Genomic DNA, 22,984 nt, shown 5'->3' on the forward strand with positions numbered 1-22,984 from the left:
AGTCACACCAGACTCAAAATGTTGGCTGCGTTTCTTTCACCATAGGTGCTGTAGGACATGGTGAGTTTCTCCAGCGTTCTTTTTGTCTGTTTCAGATTTCCTGCATCCATGTTATTTTGTCTTTCATCAAAAGAAACTGCCCCTTGAAAATTCACACAGATTGAAAAAGGCCTGGAGACTTTGTGAACTAATAGAAAGTAGCCATTCAGACTAGCTTTCTCAATGCTGCTGTTCCAGAAGAGCACTATTTTTGCTTTCTCTGCAAAATTGCTTTTATGTGGCACCTTAAATGCTGTAAAATAGCCCAAGGCATTCCACAGAAGCACGTACAAACAAAATTTGCCATTCAGCTTTATATAGAGTTAAGAATTCAGATAAATGCTTGGGTCAAAGAGACTGATTTTAAGAACATCCTAAGGGAGAAATTAGAGAGCTGGATCCGTGAAACATAGGGCCTGAACTGTTGAAGATACAGTCACCACCGCAGAAGTGATTCAAATCAGACTCAAAAGTGCCCTGAATTTGAGGAGTGTAGAGATAATGGAGGGTTGTTGGTCTGGTGAAGTTTCCAAAGGTAGGGAAGGGGCAAGTTCAGGAAAGCTTTTGAAAACACAGACAAGAATTTTCCCATTCTTTAGATGACGTGTCCATCATGGGCCTCCTGCAGTGCCACAATGATGCCACCGGAAGGTTGCAGGAACAGCAACTCATATTCCGCTTGGGAACCCTGCAGCCCAATGGCATCAATGTGGACTTCACCAGCTTCAAAATCTCCCCTTCCCCCACCGCATCCCAAAACCAGCCCAGTTCGTCCCCTCCCCCCACTGCACCACACAACCAGCCCAGCTCTTCCCCTCCACCCACTGCATCCCAAAACCAGTCCAACCTGTCTCTGCCTCCCTAACCTGTTCTTCCTCTCACCCATGCCTTCCTCCCACCCCAAGCCGCACCTCCATCTCCTACCTACTGTCCTCATCCCACCTCCTTGACCTGTCCATCTTCCCTGGACTGACCTATCCCCTCCCTACCCCCCCACCTATACTCTCTCCACCTATCTTCTTTTCTCTCCATCTTCGGTCCGCCTCCCCCTCTCTCCCTATTTATTCCAGAACCCTCACCCCATCCCCCTCTCTGATGAAGGGTCTAGGCCCGAAACGTCAGCTTTTGTGCTCCTGAGATGCTGCTGGGCCTGCTGTGTTCATCCAGCCTCACATTTTATTGTCAAGAATTTTAGAACTAGATTTGAAGCTGCCCTGTTCCATGGTTCCAAAGAATTTCATAGCTGGTGTGATACTAGGTATCCAGACCATACCTCCGAAAGTCTGATGGACCATATCAAATACTATATCTACTTTATCACAAGCAAGGTAGTGACCAGACCCAACCAGCCTGCATTTGTGAAACGCGCAACACAGTGTTCAATATTAGATCTGGTTGCAAGTTTGAACGACATTTACTCACTAATCTGAATAATCCTAAGTATACAAAGACTTATGCTGACAATCACCATGCTGACACACAGTGTGGTGCAATTACATGTACCGGAAGCTACACAAATTGATACACAGAGCCTTGTTGTTTGTAGATAAAAGAAAACGTACACACTGCATCTGTTTCAACTCAACATGATGCATGAGAGCCAATCCCTGAATAATTTTTTCAGGCAATACCTTGACCAATCAGAGTCAACCCACCTCTTTTAAAATTTAAATCTTGACAGTTAACTGTCAGTCACCACTAACTGATGTATTTATTCATTTCAACACCTCTACCAATCAAAATCAACTTGTCAACCAGTCAACCTCACTGCTCATACAGTGCATGTGTTGTTTTCCCTTCACTTCAGTATTTCTTTAAAATTGTCCAGAAATTGTACTGATATCTAAAAACTCCCAGTATTGAATTCCTACGTGTTCCTTGACCAGAAAAAAATGACAGTGAAGGGACACACCCCAAAAGAGTAACACTGCATGAACCATCAATATGAGTAATGAAAGAAATATTTTGCTGTTGGTGAAGCCCTGAAAGTCACGTTTCTCTGAAACAGAGGGCAATGGCACAGCGCTGTTTCTTGTTCTTCCTCTCTCTCATCCTAAGCCTTATCTTTGAACATATTGTAATAAGTAAAAGATCACATGGCACTTTTCTGAATGTGAATATTCCCTAGTGTCTTGACTAATGCTTCTTTCTCATTCAATCTCATTGTAAATAACCTAATATGATCAAATTCTCACTAGTGGGCTCTTACCATGCATACAATTGCTGCTGTATTTTCTGCATTATGGCAGTAGCTACAGTTCAAAGTATTTTGTCGAGTTTGAAGGGATTTGTGATGCCCTAAGATCATGGAAGTTATTCTAGAAAAGCAAGTCTTTCTGCTGCTATTTGTAATTATCCTTCCTGGAATAGATATTGATTAGGACACTGTGCTCCATTTATCGAGAGAAGTGTAATTGCTTTATCGCATTGATCCCAAGATGTCAGAGTGAGGTTTGATACTTTGTGAGGTCCAATTGTCCACATGCATTGCTGCCCGAAACACTTGGAGACTTTCCTGGTAAAGCGTGTAGACGTAGCCATTAGCAAATCCATCCCAAACATTGATGACCTTTGTAACTTGTTCTGCCTTCCATGGATTTTATCTTCACTTTTTGCTCTTCCTTAACATTATCAGTGTCATTTTTCACCTTTAAAAGCTCACTCTGCTCTTTTTATGAGAAGCAAGATAACTTTGAAGGATATTCCTGTTACAAATTAAAACAGAAATTGCTGGAAAATCTCAGCAAGTATGGCAGCATCTATGGAGAGAAATCAGAGTTAATGTTTCAGGCTCAGCAATTCTTCTTCAAAATAGGATATTCCTATCGCCTGCAACACATGGTCTTCCAGGTTCTATCCCAATACAGTGGTGTGGGCAAGAGTCTGAAGTCGGGCTGTCCCCTCTGGCCAAGGGACTTTGAGGATAATGGTAGTGCTATACAGCTGCACCAACCCAGATTAACTGACAATGTCAATGTCAGCTCAAGTGTTCTGTTCCTAGATGTTTTGGGAAAATGTGGTTAATTCCTTAGAGCTGATTTCCATATAAAGGATGGATTATTATTGGCCATAAAATGAATTGGAACAAAAACAAAGTTGCTGGAGAAGCTCAGCAGATCTGGTAGCATCTGTGATGGGAAAAACAGAGTTTTATCTGAGGAAGGGTCACGGACCCGAAGTGTTAACTCTGTTTTTATTGTTCACAGGTGCTGCCAGACCTGCCGAGCTTTTCCAGCAACTTTGTTTTTGTTCCTGATTTACAGCATCCACTGTTCTTTCGGTTTTTCAATGATTTGGAACGTTCTGCATTTGCAATAAAAGTGTATGTTCTCTAATTCAATCTCAGTGTAGACTGGGAATTGAACTTGGCATATTCTTGCTGTCAGAAGCTGGGCTACTGTCTGTTAAGGTGTGAAAAAGCAAACAATAAATTCTTTGAATATTTACGAAAATAGAGAAGTGTGAGCATTTACTGGGCTGTAATAGCGAATTCACAATTCCCAGTCAGAATAGGGAAGGTTGGATAATTCTCCTATCAATCAAACCAGAAAGACCTTACTTAATGGCAGTGTGGAGACACGTTGTGTACTTTCTGCTATTTCACACACAACTTTGAATTAATCCTGCAAATGAGAGCAGGATAATCATCAGCAATTGGGTCTCAAATACTTCGCCACTAATTCCAATCGAGCATTGGTAACTTGGGTCATTGTCACTCTATCTTGGAACAATAGCAACATCAGAGTTTGGGTCAACAGGTAGAAAAGAACAAAAATTTGAGATAAAACCACAGCATTAGCGCAGCCTTTGTGATCAGTGCTAAAATAATTTCAATTAAAGTGGTTGTCATGGAAATAAATGGGGTATTTAGTCCAAGTGTCACTTGTTGTATAGAATTATCAGCAGGTTCTTTTGTATGGCTTTTAATGAATTTAAGTGCAAATGAAATGCTTCTGCATGTTAAATGTTCTTGTTCAGTCTGAGCATCTTGCTTGTACTAAATCGAGTGCCACTTGATGTGATTTGCCTAACTTTTTGTGTTAAAGTTTGATTAATTTGAGACGATAGTTTGGAAGCAATACTGAAAAGCTATTTTCTCCACTTGCCTGGATAAGTTTAACTCCAACAACTCAAAACTAGAAAGGAAGCCTTCTTGATTGGCAGCACATCCAGAAACCATCACTCCCTCCACCACTGACACTCATAGTGTACCATCAACAAGATTGACTGCAGAAATTCACCAAGGCTTTTTTGAAAACACCTTCCAAACTTATCAGGCCAGGCAGCATCAGGGGAGAAGGAAAGTTGATGTTTTGGGTTGGGACTTTTTGAAGAAGGCCCCCCACACGAAACATCAACTTTCCTGCTCCTCTGAATCTGCCTGACCTGCTAAGTTTCTCCAGCTCCACACTGTGTATTCTCTGACTCCAGCATCGGCAGTTCTTGCCGTGTCTGACCTCCTAAACTCATGACCACTGCATTAAGAAGGACAAGGGCCGCGATATTAGACCATCTGCAGGTTTCCCTCCAAGTTACTCACCACCCTGACTTAGAAATATATCATTGTTCTATCAGTGCCAGTGAGTCAAAATCCTGGAAACCCCTCACGAACGGCATCGTGGATCTCCGATTAGCAAATGGATGAAAGCAAATCAAGAAGGCTTTCCCAGGAACAATTAAAGGTGGACAATAAATGCTGACACAACCAGTAGTGCCCATATACTTTAAATGAATAATTTAAAAAAAGTTAACCATTCATCTGAAGATGTCCAGATGGAACTCAAGATCTTTCAGCGGTAGATTTTTGACCCTTAACTGGTAATGAATGAGAGACTTAGTATCTGAGGCACCAATGTCCAGTGAGACACTAACGGATGACAGTGATCTGAGCTCTGGCCTTTCACCCTGAACCTAGGGTTCAAACGTTGACATTCTGGGGATTATTTTGACCTGTTCCACAATCAGTTGGCAACCCATTTCACATTGCTCTTGATGACTATTTGAATTGAAACTGAACTCCTCTCTCAGGGCACTGTAGAAGATCCGAAGATGCAATGTGGAAGAAGCTGATAAGAATTTTCCTGACAGACTGGCTATCATTCAACAAATGTCAATGTGAAACAAAAATATATGGTCATTACCAGATTGCTGTCCGTGGGACCTTGCTGCAATGAGATTGTCTAACATCTTTTATACTTTCCAAAAGAGATGATGCCTCAAGATTCATTGCAAGATTGTGAGGGCACCCTGTACATGCAAGATGCTCTGTGTCCTTTCACTACTAAGCAGTTGATGGTTGTTATGTTATTGAAGTGAATAAAGTTTCAACATAACACTTGGATTTGGCTCCAACGGCATAGGAATTGCAACAAACTACAGACAAGTGCGCAACATTGAAGGGGCAGCTAGTGATTCAGCTGCATCAAATTTCTGGAGCAGGTTTGTATTTTTTTTAAATGTCTATCTCAGTGCTGCGAACTATCTCCAGAACTTCACCAAAGTTGGGGCCATTACATCAGTGTTCAGGACGTAACATCCAAAATCACCATTTCAGTTCCTCAGAATGAACAACTGATCATTTCTGACCACGTGACAAATCAATGGAGTCATCTGGCTAAGTGCTGCGGACAAAACTAATAAATAAGTTAATGTTTCGAATTTGGGTATTTCTGTGGTAAATTGAACAAGTCATTCAATAGCCCTTGGTGTTTCTATATGGACAGGTCATTCCTCGCTTCAGAGCAAATATTCACGCTGCTTGATAGAGTTCGTGTCCCCAGGCAAAGAGTCATTTACAACCATTTAAAACTAAAATAGATGCTGGAGATGCCTGCCATGATAGATTAGTCAGTGTGGACAGCACTATGAAACACTGCACCAAAGAGAGAGAAGGGTCCCTTTCCTTAAGCACTACAATAGATGTTTCTCACTGTGCGTTGAAGTGTAGGGGTTACCCAGCCATGGACATAGAGCAGAGGAGGGGGACAGAGCCAGAGAGGGGACATGGAGTTATGAGCCACAAGGAGACAGTCCTTGACTTTGTCCTGTCTCTAACCAATCTGTCTTGCACCCAAACACATGGTCTGGTATCAAACATGAAACAGGATGGATTACACACCCATAAGTCTATATGTTTGTAATTCCAGTGTTTTAACCTTTCTTTGAAAGAGCCATTGTCCCAATATCTGTCTCTCTGGGACATGATTGTACATTTAATCCAATCTGAAAAAGGACTGTCCACCACTACTCTCTGCTTTCTGTTACTTTGTGAAATTTAGTATCCATCATATTTTTGTTTTTTTTGTAATCTCATGGGCTTCACGTTTTCTGGCAAGCTATTCTGTAGCATGAATAATATTTGAAAGTCCACATTGACAAAATCAATTTCATGACACTCACCAATCCTCTTCAATACATCATCCAAAACCTCAATTAAGCTCACCAAGCACTATTTTTTCAACAAGTCCACACTTACTTTCTTTTAATAACCCAATTAAGCTCACAGCAATGTCTTTCAAAATAGCCCACTGATACGAAGCTGAGTAACCAGGCATCAACATTTTGTACAACAGTTTTTTTTAAAGCAGATCTTGCTTTTTTTTGGAACTGCCTCAGGTTTTAGTGGTGAAATGAGGGTTTGAACTATTGATTCTGCTGTTTTAAGTATCAAAGTGGCTGATAATGTGAGAGCTTTATTTGAACAACACAATTACTTTAAGACTTATGGAGCAAAGCAAATACTGTAGACCCTTAGCTGTCTTTTCACCAAATAAAATTAATAGTGGAAGTCATTGTCTCACCTTGTCTGCTGTAGGTGACAACCAGACTGAAGTTGGAGAAAGGGAATAAAAACAGAATCTGCAGGATAAACTCAACAGCTCTGACATCCTCTATGGAGAGAGAAACAGAGTTTACATGTCAAATCCCTTTTGAGTCATAATGGACTTGAAGCATTAAGTCTGTTTCTCTCATTCTGGATGCTGCCAGACCCGCTAAGATTTCTACCAGTTTCTGTTTTTATTTCAGATCTCCACCATCTATAATATTTTACTTTTATGTCTGAGAAAAGGAGTGTACATTTATCAAGTGATGTTCACAACCTCATGCCAGCCAGCGAAATACTCTGAAACGTAATCACTTTTGCAATGTAGGGATTCACGGGCAGTCAAATTATACCCGGCCAACTCCTACAGACAGAATTGTGCAACTGACCAGGTAAGCTGTTTGAGCTGAAGGTTTTGGGAGAAGTGTTGGGCACTGCACAGTAGAACTGTCCTGCTTTTTCTTTGAGGGTCTTGCTGGATGTTGGTGTATAGATTAATGAGACAAATATTTGAACCCCTTCCTCCTGTTCCCTAATACAATGGGTGCTAAGGCTAAAAAGACCTCCAGCTCAGCCAGATGAGCGAATATCATGGTCTTTATGAGTCAGCTATTGTGGGAGAAACTTATTGAGCCATCAAAGGACATTAACTTGCTGAATCAGGTAATGGTTGAATCAAACATGGAGCAATTAAGTATCAACTTCCACACTGTAGAGCAAAAGTTATGCTTTTTTTGCTGTTCTCAGGACTGGATTAATGTACTTCCAGGGATTTTATTCACATTTTTACGCTGCCGCGAATTGTTGGTTCATTGAAAAATGGAGCAAGTGGTTTTGAGAAATTGCTCTGAATGCCTTCAGCACTGTGAATTTAACAAGCTAAATAAACAGGATGTTGAGTTTTCAAGAAATAGAGGGACTGTTGAAATATGTTTATATTTGTATCGGAATATAGTAGTTTTGAGCAGCTTTGTCTGTCTGAGCAAGTGTGCAGCATCTCAATGGGACAGGACAACAAGCCCATATTTATGTACTCAGAAAGGAGACCATATCCACCAAGGCACCCTGAGTTAAACAGCAACACAAAAACATCTCAGATCTGATCCAAAATCCCACTGCCAAGGATACCGGTCCTTCCGTGATATCCCAACACTGGCAGGTTTTCCGGGTGCAGTGTGTGGTAGAATGGAGTTGAAAACTGGATGAGAGGGGCACCGTTGTGGCAGGGCAGGTGGGTCAAGGTACATGTTTGGTAAGATACAGTGCAAGGCCTTGCTCAGCCTCACAGAGAGAAGCCCTCCTTGAAAGTAAACAAAACTGAACTTAGTCAAAAAACGCGTCAAGATTCAGACATTGTTTCCAAAGCTCTACTTTGCTGAAGCATTGCTTTCTATCCCTTTTGAATTCAAGACCCTTTGAAGTGAAGGCCAACATATCTCTTGAATTTTTTTGTTGTCTCACGAGGCTGCAGAAGCAACATATTGGCACTCTGTGAGTTACCAGGTTCATTCTGAGTGTGTGACAACTGCAAGATTTTAACAATCTGGAGTCCTCTGCCAAGAGTACCTAAGTATATAAATCAAACAGAACAAAGCACAGAGTTAATGTTCTGCCAGCTCACGATCACACACAATTGGCTAAGTCATAATCTTATCCCAGGGAGATACAAGCTCTCAATGAGAATTGCACACAGCAGGGAAACCTGTTCCTCTTTTAATAGGATTTTCACGATATGTTTGCTGTAATTAGGTATTGGATCTGTCTCAGCAGTGGGCAGTGAAAGAACTATGAACAGAAATGAGTGAGTAACATTTACAGAGCTGCATGTAGTTAGTGCAGGGATGACCAATAAACATGGCAGCAATTTGAATGTTTATTTGAAGTCTGTGAAGTTGAGGTGATCAGTAGCTGGAACCAATTATTCAGTTTGCCTTGTGTACAAGTCTTGTTTGTGTTATGATGGGTCAGGTATTGTAGGAATGCTGTTGGAAGAGGACACTGTTAAAGTGTCATAGAATCACACAGCCATACAGCATGGAAACAGACCCTTTGGTCCAACCAGTCCATGTTGACCATAGTCTCAACTAAACTAGTCCCATTTGCCTGCATTTGGCCAATATCCCTCCAAACATTTCTTATTCATGTACTCATGTCTTTTAAACATCACAACTATATTTGTATCCACCACTTCCTCTGGAAATTCACTCCACACATGAACCACTCCTTGTGTAACAGAAATTACCCCTCATGTCTTTTTAAAATCTTTCTCCTCTCGCCTCAAAAGATGTCCCCTTGTCTTTAAATGCTCCACTCGAGGAAAAAGACACCTGCCATTCACCTTATCTATACCCCTCATGATTCTATCAACTTCTATAACCTCACCCCTCAACCTCATACACTCCAGTGAAAACAGTCCTCCGTATAACTCAAATTCTTCATTCTTGGCAACAACCTGGTAAATCTTTTCTGAACCGTCTCTAGCATAATAATATCCTTCCTATAAGTGGACAACAAGAACTGGACAAAGTACTCCAGATGAGGCCTCACTAACATCCTGTACAACCTCAACATGATGTCCCAATTCCTATACTCAAAGGTCTGAGCAATGAAGGCAAGCGTGCTAAGTGTCTTCTTAACGATCCTGTCAAAATGTGATGTAAATTTCAAAGACTTATGTACTTGAATACTTAGTTCTCTCTGTTCTATAACACTATCCAAGGCCCTCCTTTTAAGTGGATATGTCCTGCCCTTATTTATTTCACCAAAGTGCAATCCCTCACATTTATCCAAATTGAACTCCATCTGCCACTCCTCAGCCCATTGACCTAATTGGTCAAGATCTCTATGTAATCTTAACTAACCTTCTTCACTGTCCAATACATGCAAACTTACTAACTAGCCTTCTGTATTCTCATCTGAATTACTTATACAAATGACAAACAAAAGTGGACCCTACACCAATCCTTGTGTCACACTGCCAGTCACAGGCCTCCAGTCTGAAAAATGACTCTCCACCATCAGTCTGTGTCTTCTGCTATTAAGCCAATTTTGTAACCAATTAGCAAGCTCATTCTCAATTCCATGTGATCGAACTTTACTAGTTAGTCTACAATGCGTATTCTTGTCAAAGGCTTTACTAAAGTACGAGTAAATAATATCTACTACTTTGCCCTTATTTCTTGGTTATTTTCTCAAAAACTCAATCAAGTTTGTGAGACACAATCTCCCTCGCACAGAAATTTGCTGACGATCCTGAATCATTCCTTGCTTCCCAGTGTAAAATTGCAACTTAATGTTACTCATGAAATGTTTACAGCACAATTATGCTGTGCATTCTCAACAAACTCAGAGAGTGACAACTGTTCAACTTTTGATCATGTTCAGGCTTATTTGCTCTAATGTGTGCAAGTTTAGCCCCCTTCTCCCCCCGGTCCACGCCATAATGAAACATTGGCAATCAGGATTTGACATGCCCCTGCTCAGACTGTTAGATTCACGTAAGTGCTGATGCAGTTGAAGTTTGGGAAAGTGCTGATACAGTGGATCTCAGTTATACTATGCAATGGGATATGAATTGACCTCAAGATTATGAGTTTGCCATTCTTCCTGGTTGCCAAGACCACAGCTAAGGCCTTTGTTTTGAGAAGAAATGGAGCTTGAGACAGACATCATGACTTGCTTTATAAACATTTGCCACTCATTCAGCCCTTCAGCTAGGGAACTGTTTGAAGCCAAACAGACTGTTCAGGACCTCAAACATCCCAGATTTTTATTCCACTCCCTTGTGTTCCAATGCTAAGCTCAAGGCATCTCCACCTCTTCATCTCCCCTCGGTTTTAAGGCCATTCTTCAAAATGTTCATTCTTCAAGTTTCTCATCAACGGTCATACAATCGATAACCTTCTGTGGTTCAATGTTCAGTTTTGTCTAGTAACATACCTGTGAAGTGTCTTCAGTCATTTCGCTGTGTCAAAAGCTGCTACCATAATAAATGTTCGATTTGTGCACTTTGCGGAAAACAGTGTCTTGGGCAAGATCTGTGTTTTCCTCAGATCATACTATCAGTAGGAGCACAATCAGCAGAAGGCCTGCAGTGGTGAAAGAAGGCTCACTCACATCCTTGACTCAGGGAAACTGGGGAATTGATGAAAAATGCTGTCATGCCAGCATAAGATGCCCACATTCAGTGAACACGGCTTGGAGACAGGTTAGCTATTTGCCTTTCAGCTGAATTAAAGCAGTGGGAAGAAAGGCTTTGCTCTCATCTCAAAAGCAAACATGTACCAATTGTTTGTACACAAGCATCAAATGTGTTTTTTTCGACTGAGTAGCCTGTCATCGTTTAGCTAATCCCAAGTCCATCAAAGCTCAAAGAAAGAATTTGGAAGCCACTCACTGTTACCTTTTGGCAAATGCCAGTTTGCACACTGCAAGTTCCCAGAAACCGACAATGAATGTTTTCTCAGATAATTTGCTGTCTATCTCTGACACGTCAATTCCACTGAGATTTGATGTCAACAGTAGAATGTTACAACTGCTGCCTGGCTATGTTTTGGGCTCAAGTGAAAACTCTGTTGAGCAATGTGTCTTTATCCTGCTGTTACAACAAACTTAAGTGATGAGCAACTTTCTTTTCAAGTTCCTGCTTGTCATCTTTAATGTGATACATTTTCTCCTGTTGTCTGCAGCAGGGACGTGACTTGATGCTAATTTTGCACCAGATGCTTTGTAGCTGAAGGAACCAAGCCAGTTAATTAGTGCTTAGTTTTATTTTTGTTTTGTCGGATCTGAATTGAATATTTTTTTCTGACACAGGATTTGTAATTGGGACTGTCATGTGCACCTGCTTTGCAGCACGAACAAATCCTCCAACAGATCAGTGTCTACAAAGCAAACTGAGTGAATTATTCAGTTCAGAGAAATGAATTTGTTGTTCATCCAAGCTCGTCCTTTCCACCACACTGCAATCTGTTGAGCAGGCAGCTGTACTGCAAGTCTTGAGAGCACCATATATAGAACTGAGCAAATTCTGACTTTACATTATTTGTGTCTCGTTATCCCATTTCTTATGGGATCTGACTGTGTATATCTTGGAAACGAGTTTTCCAGACAACTTGAAACTAATTCACTTTTTGTAAACCCGAAGTTCTAAGATGCAGAATTGTTGAAGATAATAAGATATATTTTTCATGCCTCCATCTGTCAACAGGCAGCTTCTCTTTGTTAAGAGTCTATAGAATTAACAAATAATGGAGCAAAACTGGAAGCTCATCATGGCCATTTGAAAAGAGATCCTGATTCTGTCTGACTAATTTCACTGGATGATATTATAAACTGAGACTGATTAGTAGTACATTCATTTTTTTTAGACAGAACCAGATTCTTGCTATTTCAGTTAATGTTGGTGACTTAATTGTTGGAGACTGTGTGTGTGGGTGTGCTGAAGTCAGCATTCTGCATCTTTACAATAGGTGAGGATTAATTTACATTAAACTGACTCTGACCCTGACCCCTCGCTTCCTTGGGTATTTATTTTCATCACATTAATAGTTTTACTTAGTTTTTGTGTGCAGAGGTAGAACTGCCAGGAACTGAATTTAATTATGCTAGTGGATTATAGCAGACCACAGGCTGTCGAATAATTCAGTAAACACTGAATGGTGCTCCTGTGACAACGCGCACACTCACAACTGATCAAAGGGCAATGCAGAACTCAGGAGGGAGTGGTAATGTCACTGGATGAGTCACCCAGAGGGACAGGCTCATTCTCTGATGATGCAAGTTCAAATCTCACCACAGTAAAAATCTACAATTGAAAGCTAGTCTGAGTAATGGTGACCATGACAACTATCATCGATTGTCAATAAAACTACATCCATATTCTTCAAGGAAGGAAATTTGCCATCTTTACCGGGTCTGCCTGGATGTGACTCCAGGCTAACAACAAAGTGGTCGCCTCCTGATTGCCCTCTGAAAAGATCGAGCAAATGTTGCGGTGCAAAGGCAATTGGGAGATGCAAAAGTACTAGTCTTACCAGGCACACCAAAGTTCAATGACAGAATAAAGAAAATGAACTCTTTTAGTACAGAACCTCTGACATTGCACACCTTCCAGGTCACTGATGCTCTGACACTGCAGCGTTCCCTCAATACCTACCCTCCCTCAGTACTGATCCTCTGACAGTGCAGTACTCCCTCAGTATTGACCCTCTGACAGTGTGGCACTCCCTCAGTACTGATCCTCTGACAGTGTGGCACTCCCTCAGTATTGACTTTCTGACTGCACGGCGCTCCCTCAGCACTGACCCTCTAACACTGCAGCACTCCCTCAGTATTGACTTTCTGACTGCACGGCACTCCCTCAGCACTGACCCTCTAACACTGCAGCACTCCCTCAGTATTGACTTTCTGACTGCACGGCACTCCCTCAGCACTGACCCTCTAACACTGCAGCACTCCCTCAGTATTGACTTGCTGACTGCATGGCACTCCCTCAGCACTGACTCTCTGACAATGCAACGCACCCTCAATATCTGCCCTCCAATGCAGGAGGGTTGATCAGTAGCTCATAGATGTCAGTAAAATTAGTAGCGAGGGAAATAGTGAGGAGGATACCCGCAGATGACATGAGGATACAGGCAGACTAGTGAGATGGGCCAATCAATGGCAAGTGGAATTTAAACTCGATAAGTGTGAGATGATGCACTTGGAGAGAATCAACAAGCCAAGGGCAAAAATAATGAACAGTAAGAACCTGAGAAGCACTGAAGATCAGAGATGCCCTTGATGCGCTTGTCCACCAGCCCCTTAAGATATCTGGACAGGTGGATAAACTGCTCAGAAGACACGTGGGACACTTGCCTTCTTTAGCAGAGGCATAGAGTTTAAAAACAGGGAGGTTACGATGAAACTGTATAAAACATAGGTGAGACTGCATCTGGTATTATGTGCAGTTCTGGAATCCACGTTACATGAGGGATATCATTGTACAGGAGAGGGTGCAGAAGAAGGTCACCAGGATGCGTCTGGGCTGGGGAGTTTTAGTCTTGAAGAGAGATTGGACAGACTGAAGTAACTTATCTTGAAGCAGAGCAGACAGAGGGAGTACATGACTGGGATGTAGAAAATTACAAGGGCATTAGTTAGACAGGAAGAAACATTTCCCCTTGGTGGAAGGATCATTGACCAGAGTGTATAATTTAAGGTTAGGTGCTGGAGATTTAGAGAGGATGTGAGAGGATTTTGATTTTTCACCCAGAATATTCTAGGAATCTGGAATTCACTACTATAAATGTGGTAGAGGCAGAAACGCCCATTACATTGAAGAAACATTTAGATCTACGGTTGAGGTACCAAAACATGGGTTGAGTACTGGAAAATGGGATTAGAATGCTGCTTATTTTTGACAGTTGCAGATGCGATGGGCAGAAGGGCCTTTTTCAGTGCTGTAGGCCTCTTCTGACTCTGTGTGCAAGTGCAGAAGTGATTTACATGAATGATTCCAGAGATGAATAACTTCAGTTATGAGGATGGATCGGAGAGTTTGGGACTGAGGAAAAGGCCAAGAAGAGATTTGATAGGATTTTTCAAAATCACAAAGTGGCTGGAATAGATCAGGAATAAAAATCCTGCTCATAAAAAAGGTTTTAAATGTGAGGACATGGATTTTAAGTGCTTTGCAAAAGAAGCAAACATGATGTGGGAAGAATATTTTTTCACACACTGAGCGGTTCAAGTCTGGAAGTGTGATGGAGGCAGGTACATTTGAGGCATTCAGGAGGTGCCAACAAGAACTACTGCATTTGAAAAGTCTGCATACTATCCGAGCCTGTCCTACATCGGAACACTGGCAAAAGGTGTCTGTTTCTCAACCTTGCTCCCATTGAAGTCAGAAACTCAAAGACGAGTATAATTCCTGCCCGGCTCACCACAACGGGATTTGAATCCAACTCCCCAGACCATTAACCTGAGTTTCCAGATTACTATTCACCATGATCCCACCAACTCCCCGATCTGATCATAAGAAAGGCAGAATGGGGATTCTAACTGCCCTAAAATGCCCTGAGTAATGAAAGGAGGATAAGCTAAAATTCTGACTCTGTCCTGTGATTCCTGCAGGAAGGTAGCTGGGGATGAGTGGAGGTTAGAATCATTTTCTAATGAAGCCACTAATCACATCAATGCTTGTACTAAGATATGAGGTTCATTACCCCTTCTTTAGGAACCAAACTATGTCATCTGGAAGTAAAGGTGAGGAAGTTATGACTATTGAATTGCCAGCGTGGTTGAGGGCACCACACTCAGGGGTTGGATGAGATGGGTCCCTTCAGGGAGGGTAACAAAGGCATAAGAGCTTAACAGAGCTCAGTGTGAATTGCATTTGAACGTACTCGGAGAAATAGACTATATTGCAATGAACATTGCTGTAATTAAAGTCAATTGAAATCAGATTGAAAAATTCTTCATCCAAGAGTGAACAAGTAAATGCTGCTTCTCTTTTCAATTATGTACTTGTTTTCCTTCCTACATTTGGAAATATATTCCCGTCAGGTTTTAATTTCACTAATGCAATGTTCAAGATCTATAAACCTCTTTGATTAAAGCAGGCTTTCTCTATACACTGAGTGAAAACACAGAACCATAATGACTTATGATGAATATTAGACCCTCCTCAGAGATAACAAGCTCGTTACAGTATTTGCTTAATAAATGAAATGGTTCTTCAGGAGAAGGGAAATGTATTTTCAATTAAATTTATCATAACACTGTAAAAGGGCTGAGGATAATCTATTTGTGAATTTTTTACTTGAGGTGGAATGATGGATGATGCATTCCTCCTACCCAACGCTCATCTCTAGTATCATAAACATAAGGTATAAGTGGAAGGGGTGAGAAATATTGTTTCCCATTATTGAGAGTGCACTTTGTCCTAAATCTATAATTGAGCATCAGTAGTTTGATGGTGACAGTTTTGAATGCATCCCTTCAAATAAGTATGGACCTGAAGTATCGACTGCCTTCTCTCTCTCTTGCCTAACTGACCCACTGCGTGGGTTTTCTGTGTTTCTCATATTTCAAAACCTTGTAGGGTATTGCTGTGATGACCCATTAGACTGGAGGGGTGATGAGCATTGAAGAATGCTGTGTTGATAGGCACAATAGGTTTATACTTGGTCATTTCAACTCTTGGACTAGTCTTCAGTTGTGGCCATTTCAATCACATGCTGTATTTGTGAAAAGCCTTGAAGAGTCTCCGGCTCGATCTGACTGGCCATGAGGCTGAGACCCCAGTTCAGCATACCACAGATTGATTGAATGCCATTTTCCCAAAGGCCTTGGATTAGGGAGGGGGGAGTGCTTTTTTTCATTTTTTCATTGAATGTGGGCATTTCTGGCTGAGCCAACGTTTCTTACCCATCTGCGGTTTCCTCGGGATGGAAATGGCAAGTTGTCCTCTTGAACCACAGCAGCTTGTTTAAACAATGAAACAGTTGGTTATGAGCACAGGGAATTTTATATCTAACCTTAACTGATCTGGATGCTTTCCAACTCAAGCCTGTTGCCCATCTTGCGTTAGTGGTCATACCTTCACTTTGCTCAGCCCTAAATTCTTGCTAAATCTTCCCTCGTCTCACTCATTATTTAAGATGATTGTGGAAGTCTACCTGTTTTATCTCTTACTCATGTAAAGTTTTATCTAATTACATTTCTTTCATGCATGTTCAGTCATTTTATTATGTTAAAGGTGTCATATAAATGTGATATTGCCTTGAAAAACACAAAAAATCTATTTAAAAATAAATCTGTGAATGCTGGGGATTGGTTCATCAGAAACAATTGCCACTGAATGAATCAGAAATCTTTCTATCCTCAGTGTGCTTAGTTCATAGAATCTAAACTCTCACTTATTCCTTTGATCAAAAAGCCTTTGGCCATATTAATCTTTGATGACTCTATTCTCAACTCATTTCTGTTTGTTTCTTGTTTCCTCCAGTTTAAGTGGACGCTCGTCATCGTGGTGGTTTTGCAGTTGATTTTCATAATCGTTAGCTTTTTATGCCAAAAGAAGGTAGGTCTGATTGATTTTTCTTTCACATTGTACCTTCCTCAAACATCTCCTCCCCTTCTTCTGAATTTAGAAGCTTTTTGAACTCAAATCCACAGCTATCAGTCATCCTACCTCTGTCATTTACCTGAGCCAGCATAATTGAAAATCTGACTAGCACCAAATCCACAAACATCCATTTCCTGCATCATTGATTGTCAGTAGCAGCAGTGTGTACTAACTACAGGATTCACTGGAGAAATAACACCAAGGTTCACAAGACAGCATCTCCTGAACCCGCAAGTACTTCTATCGAGAGAGACATGGGCAGCAAATATATGGGAACACCAACCTTTGCAAGTTCCCCTCCAAATCACTCACCATCCAGACTTGGAAATGTATCATGATTCCTTCAGTGGTGCCTGATCAAAGTCCTGGAATTTACTGCCTCATAGAATTGTGGGTCCAAATGGACTTTAGCATTTCAACTCACCCATCGCCTTGTCAAGGGCATTTAGGGATGGTACTGTTTAGCTATTGACACCCACAGACCTTGAATGAATGAAACAAAATCAGCTTGGCTTTGCAAAATGAAGGTGATTGAGCCTCAGTGTTTCTGTGGGCGTATTGATGTCAAGGTTTGGTCCAAAACTAGTTCAGATTTGGTCATTCCCAGCTTTCATCCTGGAATCATAGGTCTTAGGTTGAACACTGTGAGGAATAATTAGCACCCCCCTCCCCACCCCACCACGTGTGCGTTGGATGTGTGTGTGTGTGCGCGCGCGCGTGTGTGTATTTGTCCATGTCTGTCCGTATGTGTGAAGGTGTGTGACAATGTATGTGTGTGTCAGTATAACTGTTTGTGTAAATTGTATGTGTAAGTGGAAAAGGACAAACTAGGCTTTCTTGCAATGGTATGTTGATACAGTCCTGACTATAGAGCATAAATCTAGGAACAAAAGGACTGATAATTAAATCGGAGAAAATAACGTTAGTTGTTCTTAGTTGTTGGTTGTCAATGGTTACCAATAAGGCCAGCCTCAGTTTTTCGTTGTGCAATAGTATTGTGAATTTGTGCTTGCAAAGAACACACTCTCTAAATGAGTCAACATTTAATTGCAAACCTTTTGAAATCTTATCCCTTCCGCTGAGCTGGTCTTCAAGAGCCATTTAAAGAATATATGTCATTTTCAAAACGCTATTAATGTTGCACGCCCCCAATTTTTCTTGCCCTCAGCCATGCCCTCAGCTGCTCAAGCTCAAAACTCTGGAATTCCTTCCTTCAGCCTCTCTGTCTCTTTCAAATCTACCTCTTTGACCAAGCTTCTAATGACCTGCCCCCAAAGTCTGTAACACAACTTCTCATTGACAACTCTGTGAACAGCCATGGCATGTTTTGCTCATTCTTGAAATGCTGTAGAAGTGCATGTCATTGCTGCCAGTGAGTTTTCAGGAGAGGGCTTTAATGGATTGGTTACATTCAGAGATTGGCATTTGGTTGCACAATCAGTGAACGTGCATGGCCTGTGCAAGTCCCTTGTTTTTCACTTGCATGCAAGACCAAGGGATTGCAAAGACATCATTAGTGGAAGGGGGAAACTAAAATATATTGGATTGCAGCCACAGAGGTCAGCAGATGTATGGTGAGACAAGAACACTGGCCCAGTAAGCATTTCTGAAATTCAGAAATTACATCATGGAAGAAGAGATTATTGGAGGCAGTATGACAACAACATGTCCACTGGGGATGAAAAGACACTTCATCTCAGCAATCAATCTAGCAATTTACGAGAAATTGCAATGTGCTGGACCCGTGCAACTGTCCTCCAACCTGATTGCAGAAGGTCGATAAAGGGCCTTCAACTGGTATCATAACTCCAAGCCAACCAGCCACTCCGATGGGCTGTTGGATGAATGGCATAACAAGGTGTACAGCTGAATGAACATAGCAGCCAGGCAGCATCTGAGAAGCAGGAAAGCTGACGTTTCGAGCCTGGACCTTCTCATAGAGTAGTAAGGGCCTGCTTGGTTCCTTGCACCCAGTTAACAATCTGTGGGCCTGATCATTTGGCTCATTTGTATTCTACCATATTTCATACATGATTATTTGGAGAAACTGTCCCCCAACAATTCTGCATTTTGAACTTAGCATCATTATCCTGCAATGAGTAACTCTCCTTCTTACTTTCCAAAGTCCACCCAGAAGATGCAAGTGAGGGCTATGATAGAATATTCCCCAATTATCTGAATGGGGGCAGCTATAACATTACTCAACAAGCTTGACAACATCCAGGACAAAGCAGACAGTTTGACCGACACCACATATATGATATTCCATTCCCTCCACCGCCAATACTCCACACCATCCATGTATAACATTTGTAAGATGTACCGTATATTTTGTCAAGGCTCCTTAGGCAGCACCTTCCAGACCCATTACACTCCCATCTAGAAGGATAAGAGCATTAGGTACATGGGAACACCACCACTTGCAAGTTCCCCTCCTACCATATGCCACCCTGACATGGAAAAATATTGCCATCTGTTCACTTTCGCTGGGTCAATATCCCGGAGCTCCCCACAATCCACGGACTGCAGCAGTTCAAGAGGGCAGCTCTCCAACCTGTTTTCAAGGGCAATGAGGGAATGAAAAAAAAATACTAATTCAGAGCATATAATAGTTCCACTTCCTTAAAGGTCCCTCATTTATTATGAGTCAACTGGCTTTCTCATCTCTGTGTGTATGTGTTTATCTCCGTCCTTTCTAATTCTTATGGCTCTTCTTGTGGCCACATCTCCAGTTTCTCTGCTGGATAAGAATACAGAAAGTCTTACTGAGGACAAAATAAATTCTTCCTTCCACATTTCATTCCCAGCAGATTATTAAAAAATAACACAGTAACTGAATTTTATGTTCCAACAGCTAACTTGAACTAGTCTCCTCATTGTTTTTGATTGACATGGTTTTACTATTTGCCTTTCATTATAAACATGAGAAGACCTCATTTTGATAACCACATCATATTGCTTATTTATGTAATGTCTACGTTCCCGTTGTGTCCGGGTTTTCTACTGTTGAACTGCATATACAAAGAAGCACACACAATAATGTTGGTGCTAGTATAATAGGCTTCACAGCTAATGTTGCATCTGAAGGTACCCAAAGTGACTGTGATCACAGTAACATGAGCCTATGAGATAGAGTATTGGACAAATAAGGAAGCATCCTTCACATCATACTGGCTCTTGATCACAGAGACTACTCCCTCCCTCTGCCCTTCCTGAATTACTTCCTTGGTCCTGGTCATTCCAGGACTGTGTTGAAGTTGTTTGCCAACATGTGACCTCATGGTTCCTCAGGTCATGATGTAAAAGATTATTCTGGATTAGGGTGGCCATTTGGCCCACTTTAATCAAACTATTCGGAGAACCATTCAATGATACTGAATGACTTTATTAATGATTCCAGAGTAGCTATCTGTGTCTGACAGATTTCTCACATCAGTGCCACTTTTTGTCTGAAGGAAAGAACATCATATCTGTGCTGAAATTACGTTTTACAAATTTGAATCAGCATGCCTTAGTTCTAACCTTGTAAATTAGCTAAATATGCTTAATTAACTTGTGCAATATCTTCAACAGTCTTATCGATACAGTCTTAAATAGAACACCTATTAAAGATCTTTTCCTAATGCAGAACGTACCCCATTTATGAGTTTTGCTTTAGAATTTGCTGCTGACATTGCTGCCAATATTTGGCTATTTTTGCTCCCAGAACAGAGATGTTGAATCCAGAGATGGTGTGACGACAACATCAAAATGTTTGGCTTATATTCTGCCTATTTGGCTTTGGTCACTGATATGATTTTGACTTTAAAATATCTCGTTTGAATTGTTTGGACACAGTAAGGTGACTAAGATTTCTAGGCCTCTAGTTTGACCTGAGCTTTCTCAATGTGTTATTTAATTTGTTTTAGCATTTCACTTATAATATTGAGAGTTAGATTCATGAAGGAATTAAATGTTTTTAATAATTGAATATTTTGTCAACATTAAGTCACAGAAGTTTTCAGATAGAGATGTTGACAACATTAATGCAATTCAGAGTTCAGAATGGTCAAATACTTTGGCTTCCAGTGACCTGGGAGGAATTCATTCTGACGTTTGCACCTTTGATGTTCTTCTTTATCTCATGGAGTGTCTTCCCTTTTCATTTTAGAATGTGACCCTTCTTATATTGTTCTTGCTAACATAAGCAAGCTGTTCTGTCTCTTTTTCTCTTTCTGTCTTTCTATGGAATAAAACAGTATCTGATGTTTAGAACAGATTGTCTCAGACCTTATCTTTAATCTCTCTGTTCATCTCGGCTGAAGTACACAGTCTCAGTTCGCCTCCAACATCGTCAGAAACAATAACAATTTTTATCTCAACCTTTGGGAATAATCTTTCCAGTTTTGAATGGCCTGGTTGAACAATTCTATGTTTCATTCTTTTCAAACCAAACTTTTAATCCCAAAGACATGAAAAAATCCTTCATAATTATTTTTCAAAATGGCCCTTGGTGTGAGTGTCTGAAGCAAAAGGCCTCATGATGAAATGTCCCAGGAGTAGTCCTCCTAGAGTTAACAATATTATAATTGCATCACATAAAGAGATCTCTTACAAATTCAGCTCATTGCCTGGGTCTGATGGCAAAGTCTGAAATTAAAAATTATGGTGGAGTTCGTGCTGCAGTGTGCAGCTATGCAGAGGGATCTGGGTGTCCTTGAGCATGAATTGCAAAAAGTTGGTTTGTAGATGCAGTAGGTAATTAAGAAGGCAAATGGAGTTTTGTTCTTCACTGTTAAATGGATGGACTTTAAAAGCAGGGAGGACATACTACAACTGTATAGGATTCTGGTGAGGCCACATCTGGAGGACCGTGCATAGTGTTGGTCTCCTTACTTGAGAAAGGATATACTGGGACTGGAGTGGGTGCAGAGGAGGTTCACTAGGTTGATTCTGGAGTTGAGAGTGTTGGCTTATGAGAGAGATTGAGTAGACTGGGACTATACTCAGAAGACTGAGGGGGGAATCTTTATAGAAACATACAAAATATGAAGGGAATAGATAATGTAGCAACAAGGAGGTTGTTTCTACTGACAGATGAAACTAGAACTCGGGGTCATAGCCTCAAAATAAGGGGAACAGATTTAAGACTGAATTGAGGAGAAATTTCTTCTCCCGAAGGGTTGCGAATCTGTGGAATTCCCTGCCCAGTGAAGCAGCTGAGGCTACCTCCTTGCATATTTGTAAGGCAAAGGCAGATGTTTGAAGAGTACAGGAAATAAGGGCTATGTTGATCAGGCGGCTAAGTAGAGCTGAATCCACTAAAAAATCAGCAATAATCTGATTGAATGGTGGAGCAGGCAAGATTTCCTATTCCTGCTCCTATTTCTTATGAGTTTATATTCTTACATGCTACATTTTTAGCAGGCATCCTTAAACAGCAGACTGAAGAATTACATATTGGAATTCTGATCAGACCGAAGGGCCTGTAAGTCTGTAAATCACTGACCTTTATATTCAAGTTGATGCAGGAATTCAGATAAGCAAAAAAGTCCCACTTTAATAAAAGTGAAATTCATGGAAAATGAAATGGGTCTTGAGAATAACAGAGCAGCTCCTTAAAATACATCTAAGTATTGGGTAATTGTGTTGGGCAAACCCTCAGAAAGCTGAAGCCTGCTCGATGATTTACAGTCTGATGGAGTTCAGCCTGACGCAGACCTATTTACCACATGCCAGGTAAAGCAATGACATTCATTCATTACAAATCAAGGTGCAGCATTTGAGGCATCAGTTATTCGAATGGGCTTAGTTTCAGTGAAAAGTTCAGCTTTGACGTTAATTGTTTTTGCTCTACTCTCGTTGTATAAATCTTGCACTGTGAAAAATTAAAGATGGGAACAATTTTCTTTCCACCCCTTTGTATTGCAGTGCAGTAATATATTACATGGATGAATAGTTAGTGTGCACAGAATGCTGATGAGAACATCACACTGTTGCAGTCTATGTGCAGGCAACTATTTCTTTCC

The 22,984-nt window shown here is 41.0% G+C and overlaps 1 protein-coding gene across 3 annotated transcripts in view; it reads left to right on the top strand.

Annotated features, from left to right (window-relative positions):
• LOC125448044 (tetraspanin-15-like) overlaps positions 1-22,984 on the top strand; it is a 153,331-nt gene that overhangs the window by 30,615 nt on the left and 99,732 nt on the right. For all 3 annotated transcript variants that reach the window (XM_048522984.2, XM_048522985.1, XM_048522987.2), the window contains exon 3: positions 16,857-16,931. In XM_048522984.2, the coding sequence (XP_048378941.1) occupies positions 16,857-16,931 (75 nt within the window). The remainder of the gene's footprint in view (positions 1-16,856; positions 16,932-22,984) is intronic.

Source organism: Stegostoma tigrinum, chromosome 40 (assembly GCF_030684315.1).
Source record: "Stegostoma tigrinum isolate sSteTig4 chromosome 40, sSteTig4.hap1, whole genome shotgun sequence".
NCBI lineage: Eukaryota > Metazoa > Chordata > Chondrichthyes > Orectolobiformes > Stegostomatidae > Stegostoma > Stegostoma tigrinum.